The following is an 11,458-nucleotide window of genomic DNA, read 5'->3' as shown; positions in this document are numbered from 1 at the left end:
TACACAGCCCCGAGGGCCAAATCCAAATGGCTGAAAATAGCGAGAAGGAACCTATGCAAAACAAGAGAGGAGAGTACAGTATTTAATGAAAATGGTTTATTTTGTGAAGCAACTGAAAATACCATTAAAACGTATATTACCGATGGGGAAACCTTGAGGCTAGGTTCTTTCTGAATCAAGTAGCACAGTACCACACACAGGGGATTTCTCATTTATTTGCTTATCTGAACTCTTAAATTAATTAAATTAAATACAGAAACTTGCAGGAATAGGGTCCCCAGGTGACCACTTTACCTGCTAAATCATTATAGCAGTCAAGCAGGAAAGAATTTTGTTCATGGATATCAACCTCACGTGTCTGATTCACTACAGTGGTCTTGCACAAGGTATGAAACAAAGGGAGAATTTCACTTTTGACATCAACAACCTATAGCTTTTGAATAACTGAAATAAGGCTTGGTATGTTGTCCAGTTTCATTCATGAAACTGTGTAGATTCTGCAACTGTTACTAGATCGGAACTAGCATGTCTATGAATGAATTTGTCATATATTGGAATTAAGCCAATTTTAATTAACACCTCACAGGAAATCATTTTATAAACTTAGGAACAGTTTGCCATCTTATTCTCCAAACTGTGAAATATATGTTTCTCAAATCTGTACTAGACTTGGGGGCCAGTCTGTTACTCCTCCTCATGTTGAATAATACCTTTTTCCACAAGCAGCCCCAACAAAATCAGTAAAACTACTCATTTGATAGAGGACTACTAAGCATGAGTAAGGAGAGTTGATTCTGGCTCTAAATATAAAATAGTAGTGCATAAGAGAAAGAGGAGTTTCCACACTGTCTTGACCTGATTTCCTAATTAACCCAATACTTTGGCAGTGGAGGTTTTATTATACAAATTAATTGGAAGTTTCCTTTTAGTTGTGGCATGGCGGAGAATGGCCTTTGTTTAAACATTTCAAATAAATTGAGCTTATTTTGTGAGGGATTATAGGTAAATACAAGTGCTTATGAATCAGAGCAGTGCTGCAGCTGCCTTAGCACAATGGCAAAGGGCTGGCCTGGGAAACAATATTGTAACAGAGTCATCTTCTCAGAAATTAACTAATGGTCTGGGTTGCTATCCACTTAGAAGAATGTGTGGAAATTATTTCTGGTTATGTAATTATGGAGGAAGTATTTTTAGCAAGAAGTTGTGTTCAGGAAGCAATAGAGAAATCAACTATAATAAAAAGGGGTAAAATGCAAAGGAGAAGTACAGTTGAATGATGAATTTAATAAATGGAGACACGTTTCCTATTTGTGAATTTTCACCAATTTGTCATTTTTTTCTGAATTATTTCTGGGCTAAATATATAGTGGAGAATACATTTACTATGAATATTAGCAACTAGCATTAAAATATTACTCTTGTTTGGTTAGTTCTGATGTCATAGCTTACACAATACTGCTTATTCTGTAACTGGATGATCATAAATCTTAGAATCAAGTATAACTGCTCACATTTGGGAGTTCAAAATGCACTTTTGGCCAATATCCCCATGTGTTATCTTAACTGTTTCTTCAGAGTCTGTCAGTAAATATATTCACTAAAATATTCACTAAAATGAGCATGTGGTAAAGGAAAATTGATTTGTTTGAAATGAAAGAGGGAAGCCAGGTGAAAAAGAAGATACCCTATCAGAGGGTCTTTGAACTGGCTCAGAGACTCAAAATGCTGCTTGTATCATCTAGGGGCTCCTGGTGTATCAGAGCCCTGCCTGGGTTTTTGTGGAATTCACAGAAATTACTTTTTTGATGAAACATTTTGATTTAAATTGTTTTGGCATTTTCCTATGAATAGCTTTAGTGGTGGAACATTTTCAAACAGCTTTAATTATAACTCATATAGATTGTGTAGTTGATTCAGGCACTTACACAGACAAAGAGAGAATCTAATGTGTGATTAGAAAGGTATTGGTAAAAATCAGGAGACACATTATGATTTTTAAATAGAAAGTAACATTATATCCCATGAAACAAGACAGGAGACTTACACTCTTCTCAAAATTTTCAAGAGAAAACTCATCAGGCTTTGGAAAGAATTCAAGCTTATGCATTCGTCCAATGTTCAGAATAATGTTTGTCCCCTTTTTCACAGGATAGCCATCGATCACATCATCCTGTAGAGCCTTACGCATGATCAAGTCCACAACTGGCTGGTATCTCATGCTCTCATAAATAAAATTCTCCACAACCTTTAGGTTTGGCATGTCATCGCTCTGTACATCTCTGTCACCTTGAAAAATAAAAGCAGACAGGGAGAAATTGATTTCTGGGTTCTAATTATATCTAATTGCTACTAGAAATGTTACACTTGATATAAGACTCTATTTAGTCAAAATGTAGTCCATTTTTACAGTTCATGGCAATGAGATGTCTGTGTGTTCCTGTGGCTCTGTACTACTCATGTTACAGAATGCCTGACATATAATTTATTCATGTGGATACTAACCTGTTAATAATATGAGCTGCCACAAATCTCCTCTCTCTTATGCATTGACCCTGCTTCCACTGAAGCCAAAGGTAAAGCTCCCTTGGAGGTAGGTGAAGCAGGACAAAGGCTTCATATTAAATATCTTTAGTATGCCATAGAGTTTTAAACCCCTGGTCTGATAGGAGGATTTGGGTCTGGCTGGAACAAAGTATCAGGACTGGGTCATAAATCTGTTGCCAACAACATACACCCACAGAAAAGGCAATCAATATTTCCACTGCTTTCCTCACTTAAAGATTGGTCTCAAAGACAAGAAAAGTATTAGGATCTGATTCAGTTTCCTTTGGAGTATCTGGAGAGTCATTAATTGATGTAAATTGAAATTTGAATGTATACCTCCATTTCTGTCAGGAGTTCCTTCTGAACCAGATCCTCTTAGATCAGTCCACAAATGGATTTTACTTATTTTTAAAGGGCCCTTATGGCTGTAATACCTGAGCATAGGTGGTCCTTCCAGACATCCTAGTGGGTAACTTTTATTTTACACCATACTCTGCTGTAGGTCTGTGCAAAGTGGCTAGTATTTGCTTTGGATATGGCCGATTTGGGGGACAGTGATTCGATTTAGGTGATTCAAATCACTGTCCTGAATTCATTCAGCTGAATCCGATTTGGAGATTCGGCTGCAGCCAAATCAGCTGAACCTCCAAATCACACAGGCCCCATCCCCTGCCCGCTCTCCCAGCCCCAGCAATGGCTGCCCAGCCTGCACCAGCTTCCGGCTCTTTGAAGAAAAAAAAAGCCCAAACTCACCAGGTGCTGCCAGGCGGGAGGAGAACCCCGCTGTCCCACACTGCATGGGGGGCTCTGCCATGAGCTCCTTGACCACCCCCCCCAGCTCCCAGCCCTTTAAGAAAAAAAAAAACAACCAAAAAAACCCCACCCTGGACTCACTGGTTTCTGCCTGGCAGGGTGCCAATCCCCACTGCCCTCCCACTGCCCTGAGCTGTATGGGGGGCTCTTCCCCTAGCCCCCAGAAGCCCCAAGGCTGCTGCAGGAGCTGGTAAGTTTGGGGGGAGTTGTTTTTTTTTCTTAAAGGGCTGGAGCTGGGCTGGTGGGGCAGCCATGGGGGAGCTGGGAGAGCAGGTCGGGGGTGGGGAGCTTGTGGCAGAGCCCCTCCATACAGCACGGGGCAGTGGGGGGCAGCAGGGATCGTCCCCCTGCCAAGCAGCAGCCAGTGAATAGGGGCTTTTTTTAATAGCACTGAGAGTTGGGGCTGGGCAGGGCAGCCATGGGGAGGGCTGGGGGAGGCGGGGTGAGGGTTGGGGAGTGCTCAGGGGCCCCCCTTCTCCCATCCCCTACTTACCAGCTCAGAGTCTGGGTTCAGGTCCCTGCTGCAGCAGGCGGGGACTGCCCGAATCACCAAAGCTCTCTGAATCTTTTCCAAATCAATTTGGAGAACTTCAAATCAATGCGGACCTTTTAATTGGTCCTCTGATTCAATTCAGATTTGGAGATTTGGCCACCAAATTGGGCCAGATCTCCTCCAAATTGAATCAGCACCTTAAGTTTCACACAGCCCTACTCTTCTATGTTTGCAGTTCAGGGGCAGTGAATCTAGCTCAAATCTGCAAGCAGTCTGTGCTAAAATATATTAAAATATATTTATCTAATTGCTGGAATCTCTTTGGGTTATTTTCACTTTGTTCCACCACTTTCCTGTATCACTTTCACTGACTTGGAATGGGTTTGAGAACAGTTACTCTAATGGTCAAACCTAACTGGAGCAACAGTAACTAGATCTTTCTTTTGGTCAGTGTCTCAAGTAAAGCAAATATTTTGTCACGTCTATATTGTATTTTCTGTTCTTTTCAAATGTGATGCCTGCAAAATTAGAAGCCATTTGGGAAAATCAGTAGTGTGTATGAAGTTATGCTATGGTCTACTTTGGCAAAACTTTAAGACTGATATGTTCTGGCATGTACAGGTTTCAGAGATATTTTGTAGTTGATAGCTATGGGCTGAATTAGCATTAAACTGCAGCTGGCTGCTTTTAGATAGCCAAACATAGCTGGGAAAAGAACCTTTTCAGTTGCATCTTAATGGGAATGTTGTTGCTCTTACATGACCCATGAGACTCAAACTCTGCAAGCTGATATAAAAATCCTTACTTTACTGGTTTTACTTGGGCTACACGGTCTTAGGTCAATAAAAAATATAGACAGTTGCACAAAAAGAGAGAGAGGAGAAATTTAGCTGGAGGAGTAGACAAATGAGAGGCAATGTTTTACTAAAGTTCTGAAATAAGGACGGCACTGAAAATAGTCTCAAAATTAATGCTTGTGCACTTTGTACAAGTGTTATAGAATGTGCGCTACTCTTATTTAGGCCCTGACACTTAAAAACAACATAACAACCCAAATTAAAGGGGTAAAAGTTTGGGGAGGTGGGTTATTTCCATTAATTTATTGCCTACAGATAGATAGAATTGCACAAGAGTGAATTTTATATTGTGCAGGCTGGGAAGAGGATGGGAAGAGTAAAAGTAAAATTCTAAACAGTAGGGCTGTGCCAAGCTGCGGTTCCTGATTTGATTTGGTGGAGATTCAGCCCGATTTGGTGGCTGAATCTCTGAATCCGAATGGAATCAGAAGACCCTTTAATCTCTCTGAATTGAATTGGAACACTCCGAATCACTTTGGAGAGATTTGGAAAGATTCGGAGATTCGAACCTAGAGACAGCTTTAAATGTTTTTTCTAGATACCTCTGGGTAGTAGGGGCTTATGGGTGCTGTGATGTTGGGGCATCTGGAGCATTCCAGAGGAGTGCAGGGGGCTGCCCAGCATGCTCAGCAGCTGACCTGGAAGTGGAACAGAAGCACTTCCAGGCACCAGAAGCACTTCCTGGCTCAGTGACCGGTGCCTCCTGGGTCTGGTGGGAGGCACCTGGGATCCCCCTTTGGCTGATTACCAACCCAAGGCGGGGGGGGCAGTGCGCTCCCTGGCAGACCTGGAAGTGGACCAGGACTGGTCCACTTCTGGGTTCACCACTGAGCACGTGGAGAACCCCCTGCACTCCTGTGGGATGCTCCACGTGCCCCAGCATCACAGAGTTCACAAGCTGTGCCTGTTACCTCAAGGTACATAGAAAAAACTTTTAAAGCTGTGTCTGTGTCTGAATCGCTGATCCTCTGAATCAGCATTGAATCTTCAGATTCAGATTTGGCTGAATTGAATCAGGAACAGTGATCCGAATCAAAGAATTGAATAATTGTCCCTGATTTGGGCTGAATCCAAATCCGAATCGAATGGGCCTGCTTCTCACACCCCTACTAAACAGCTTTTTTTCTTACATGAATACTATGCAGTTCAATAGTAAAAAGAGTAAAAAAAACTATGAATGGAGCTAATTATAGTGAAACACAACTGAACAGGCATCCCCAAATTCATTTTAACCAGTGGTTAAAAAACACCACAATTCATCTTCTGCTTTTAAATACAATAATGTAAATTTGGAGTCATTTAGCTCATGTCTGTGAAATGACCATAGCTTTACATTGGTGTAACTGAGGGATGAACTTAGCATCTTCAATTTTGCATATTGCCTTGGAAGTTTGACATCTTTCTTTTACTATTTTTCCTTATATTTTTAATACAACTTTAGAAATTCTTTTTACATAAAAATGTTATGCAATGATTTCTGCAAACAGTTTACAATCCATACTTGTATAAGAAGGAAATGCTTTAAATTCTTACCCTGTGAAATGAAAATTATATCACTACTCAGTAAAATGATCTTTCAGGGTCTTTAATGTCAATCCTTACCCATAACAGTTTCAATTTCCTTCATCATTTCCTCTTCTACCTTAGGGTGCTCTGCAATCAGTACAAGCATGAAGAAGAGAGTCACTGATAGTGTGTCAGGGGCAGCAATCATCATCTCCAGCACACACTGGTTAACGTTCTCAGCTGTCAGATCTCCACGGTTCTACAAAATTGAAGGGGGCAAATGCTAAACAATGGATTTACAATCCAAAAGATGAATATAATTGGAAGGATGTAGAATACTCAATACAACTGAGTCAACACTGTTAAAATTTGAACCTATCTCAGCTAAGTAACGTCCATTTTATTGTGTGCATCTTGCAAATGTAAAAATGAAAACCAATGTCCTGGTTTTTTTGTGGTCTTATAGCACTTCTTTTAAAAGAAGGGATTCATCCTTAATCTGAAGTCCGACCAAACCTAGAGTGCTGCAGCATACTAAGCATCAGTCCCATGTGGCCTTCCATTACAGAGCTTGCTTGATGCTAAAGTGTCTATATGTTTACAGTAAAGGAAGGATTTGGGGATCTTTTTGGTATGAATGGTGTTAATTCAAGTTAAATACAAGTGCTTAGAGAGAGGTTGAATCTTGTTGAGAGACTTTGGGATGTGGATTTAACCTGCAGATGTTCAAAAAATCACCCCAAAATCAACAACACTTGAACATTTCTGAGGCTGTCCAAAAACTAGAGGTGCACCAATACATCAGTTCCATATCGTATCGCTACCAATAAAAGGAAAATTGACATTATCAGCAATTGGCTTTTTGGGCTGATGTAGTTGATAATGTCATCAATAAATGCCACATGCATGAGTGCAGCTGCAGCATGCATGTGGCCAGGAATGCAGCCTGGCAGCTTGGAGAGCACCACCTCACCCTGGCTGTGCAGTGCCTGCCCCTGCCCCTGCCCCTAACCCTGCCCCACTCCCTCCCTCACCACGGGGGTCTTGATCTACACCCCCCACACACCCCTTCCCTCCTCTATCTCCTTCCCCCCAGCAGACTTACCAGCCGGACACTGCTCTCCAAGCTGCTGGGCTGCATATCGGCAGACAGATTGGCATCAGCCAACATGGCTGGTTAATAATCATCCATCAGTATCAGCCCAAAAAATCGTTGTTGGTGCACCCCTACCAAAACCTATATTTTTAAGTGGCCTTCCTTTAAGCTGCAGGTGAAGTCAAATTTTGTTTCAAGTCATCCGCTCCTCCCCCTCACACCATCATATTTTTACAGTGACAGAAGAGCTTTGGACAAATTGCCAATATTTTCTACGCATCCTTATTACCTGTGCAAATATCAGTTGTGTTGCAAAGTCCACGTGCTCATCCAGTTTTTCAACAGTGAAAAGCTTCTGACGTTTCTGCTGTATTAATAACTCCATTGCTCCTTTCAAATCTTTGCTGAAAATGGATAGAATCCAGTATACCTATAAATGTCTGCAAAATTTGAACGCTTGCCAGTAATGCATAATACAGGAATAGAAATGTAGAGACTACATTGGAGAAGAAAGTTAAGAACAGAATGAACAAGCAAATAATTTATCATGCAGAACACTAGTGAAAGAAATTTGACGGGCCTGTTTGCAACCAGGCAAATCCCTAATAAGCCAAAAGTATTTAATGTGTCACTACATATTAAATCAACTCTAATGAGAATGACTGTAGATGCATTAAAACTTCAATAGTTGATGAAATCTCAATAGAAATACTGCTACCAGGAAGCTTTATAAAGCATGGACTTTCATTCCAGTAGTAGTAATAAATTGTGGCTTATTGTAAACTATAGTATGTTATAGTTCTCCTATTCTGTATAGGAGAACTATAAGTTCTCCTATACAGAATAGTTATACAACTAGTTATACAGAATATAACTATTCTATAGTTCTCCTATTCTGGGCATGGCTATGCTCTCTCCATGCTGCACTCAGGCTCATCACTCTGAAGCACACCCTGTATGTGCCAAAGAGGCAGGGTAGATCAGTTGGGACAGCCCTGAGCAAGGCATATGCTCACCACTGTTCTTAAGCCACTGTTTTGGTAATGTTTATTATCATATGCCCAAGGCCATCCTAAGGTGTCTTTATAGCCTCATTTCTTGATTTGGTGTGTGTGGAACAGGAATAAGTGGGTGAGCTGCCTCACTGGGTGTGCCCAGGCACAGCACAGGTGGTATGGACATACCTTTAAGAACCCTGCCGTCTTCACAGATTATGGAGATCCCTACTTAAAGCCATGGTCATTAAAAATTCAAGATTTTCCCATTTACTAGCCATTGGTATCTGAGCCACTACAGTTCTCTCTCACTTGAAGTAAAAGGCAAAACTCTAATGTCACAGATATCACTGAGTAGAAAATGCTGGAAGATACCTAATTTCTTTTTTTAGAGGTAGAGAGTGACATCCTGGTTCTATTCAATGTGAAATTTGCTATTGGCTTTAGTGTGAACAGACTATCAAGTAGTATAGATAACCTTCCTTTCTTAAATTCCCTCAAATCCTTCATCCAATATAATCGTATCAGAAGTACTTGTTACACATACTTTATGATGACCGTTTTCTCTGAATCAGTGGTTCTCAACATTTGTAGACTTGAGGTACCACTTGGAAAATGCCAGCTTCTAGTTTTCATTCATTTTTGACTACAGAAAAGTAATAGAACAGTTCTTCGGTTGTAAAGAACCCAAAGGCCACTGTAGTTCAAAATGTTTTTAACACTGTGGAATCCCAGTTGAAATCTTTGGCTTTATCTTGTGAATTATGCTTACAGACTTAACACATTGTGTGGCACCCTGTGGCGCTCTTGAAAATATCTCAAGGCACCCGAGGGTGCCAAAGCACCCTGGCTGAGGATCACAGCTCTAAATAGTTAGAGGCCCATCCAGAAACAAGATGAAGTGACTGCCAATTCTTTTTATAAACAGTCATTTTTTGGTAGAGGAAAGCAAATGAGATCATCAAAATTCAGTGAAAGAAGCATTTTGTGGGTGGGTGTGTGCCTTTTATAAATGGAAAGATGGAAAAACTAATTTGTTCCTTTTGCAGGGGGAAAAATCCACGCTGAGATAATATCTAGCATGCTAAGTAAAGTTTTAACTCATGACTAATTATTTTGGGAACATCATAGGCACTAAAAAGCAGGATTACAATGAAATATTTGGTTCAGTATCCTAACTGTAAAAAGGACTTGCTGATGTGAACAAGTGCTGTTTTCTTTGGATTACTGTTGGACTCTGCTTGAATTGGTAGCAAGTGAAGGTAGATACCATCAAATGGCTTGTCATCAAAAGTCGTGACAAGTATAGTGATTTCAGTTCAGTTTAATACCTACTTGCATCTCAGCAGAGAGACCAAGACTGAACTGGCAAAAAACTGAGTTCCCCTCTCCACAGGTCATTCCAGAACAGGCCTGTAGACCAGGAGCACAGCTTGCACAGCTGCTGTCCTGGTTCTGGAGGCAGAGAGAAGACTTCAGTCTCAATAGCTCAGTCAATCAACTTTGGAAACTCTGCAGTTTGTTTTCAGAAAAATAGAGGGAGAAAACGAACAGGGGAGAATGACTGACTTCAGGAATGCATAATCAGTCTTAATTCAATGATCTGGAAAACTGTTGATACTTACACTGACTCCTCATATTTCTTGTACAGCCAAGAAATCTTGAAAAAGATGTCAGGTTTCAGTAAAAGTGCTTGCCAGGCATCAAAGTAGTTCTGAATTTTAAGCACAATAGCATTTTCTGAAAATAAAAATGAACAAATAGCAGTACAAATTTTAAACTTTAATATGCCAATAACTTGCCAAGTATTTAATCCAAAACCAACAAGGAAGGCTTGATTCTCCTTCTGCTAAACTCAGTAGATTTTCAATATCATAATTTTTCTTTTTTTTTCTTGGCTTTTTCATGGTTGACACTGAAATAGTTTGTATTAATTTGTGATGAATAACAACATGAAACATTTTGTAGTACACTGTCTCCGTTATACTGTTCTTTCTGAAGACTATGACTCTTGAGTGGAAACGATCCTTTGGTGTAAGAACCAATACCAAAGTCTACTGCTAATATTGTTGTTACAGTATTTTGACATGAGGTAGCTAACTTCTCACCATGTTAATGTTACTTCAGCTTCAGACTTTTAGGGAAGAGCATGTCACAGATGATAAGGAAACTGGCAGGTGAATTTTTCAAATTAGCTATTTAGCTTGGAAGTTTTCTGACTTGTATGTGCAAAGAATATTGGGGTAGGTGCCTGCCAGATTCACAGAAACCTTCCTTTGCACATTTCATAAAATTTTGTCTGCCAACAAATGTTTTGCAGCTGGCAATTTGGCACTTTTTCTAATGTGAGAATGCAGCAAATATAAAGAGAGGATTACTTTGTTGAAAGCATCATGATTGCTAGGATGACTGGGAAACTAACTAAACTGTCAGGATGCAGATGCTACCATTCAGTTCAGGGGACTTGTCAGGCCTGATGGACTGAATGTATATTTTTAAAGATCATTTATAATTATCACTTTGGATTAGAATCAATTTCAATCAGATCTGGCATTTTTATTAAATAATTGAGCATTAAAAACTGACCCTGGAGCAAACATTCTGAGGCAGAACTTCCCATTCATCTCAGCATGAAATTTTGCTTAATATAGGCTTTAGAAATGGACCCACTATAAGATAGAATAAAGCTTTCTGTACCATCCAAAGGGATCCTGAGAAAGAGTTTGTTAGAAGTATCTAACATGATCCGCCTCATAAGGTTCAACACATTGATGTTTCCCAGTTCAGTGGTCACCTCTTCCAATTTGTCCAGATGATCTGTTGTTGATTCAACACAAATTGATATCATACGTACAAGACCAGGACCAGACAAAGCTGAAATGCACAGGTAAAGTAGACAGAAAATCAGTTAATATTTGTATTATCTTAATTATCTGCTTACTGGCTATTAAGTTGTAAAAAGAGGTAATGAAGTGTAACCAAAATACTAAGTAGGTCAAGAGAACAGAATAGGGATAAACTAGGATAAAAAACTAACTGCCTTCTAAAACTAGTAAGAACCATTTTCCTTTCATAGTTCCATAGTTATTAGGGTTGGAAGGGACGTCAATAAATCATTGAGTCCGACCCCCACCCCTGGGCTGGAAAGAGGGAT

The 11,458-nt window shown here is 40.1% G+C and overlaps 1 protein-coding gene across 1 annotated transcript in view; it reads right to left on the bottom strand.

The window, feature by feature from the left end:
* The window catches only part of LOC102378511 (aromatase), a 20,474-nt gene that overhangs the window by 963 nt on the left and 8,053 nt on the right, over positions 1 to 11,458 (bottom strand). The window contains 6 exon segments of the mRNA XM_014517044.1: positions 1 to 51; positions 2,045 to 2,286; positions 6,310 to 6,472; positions 7,599 to 7,713; positions 9,930 to 10,044; positions 11,002 to 11,178. Of these exon segments, the coding sequence (XP_014372530.1) occupies positions 1 to 51; positions 2,045 to 2,286; positions 6,310 to 6,472; positions 7,599 to 7,713; positions 9,930 to 10,044; positions 11,002 to 11,178 (863 nt within the window).

Source organism: Alligator sinensis, unplaced genomic scaffold (genome assembly GCF_000455745.1).
Source record: "Alligator sinensis unplaced genomic scaffold, ASM45574v1 scaffold250_1, whole genome shotgun sequence".
NCBI lineage: Eukaryota > Metazoa > Chordata > Crocodylia > Alligatoridae > Alligator > Alligator sinensis.
Note: the sequence above shows the minus strand (reverse complement) of the source record. Positions and strands in the feature narration are given on the sequence as shown.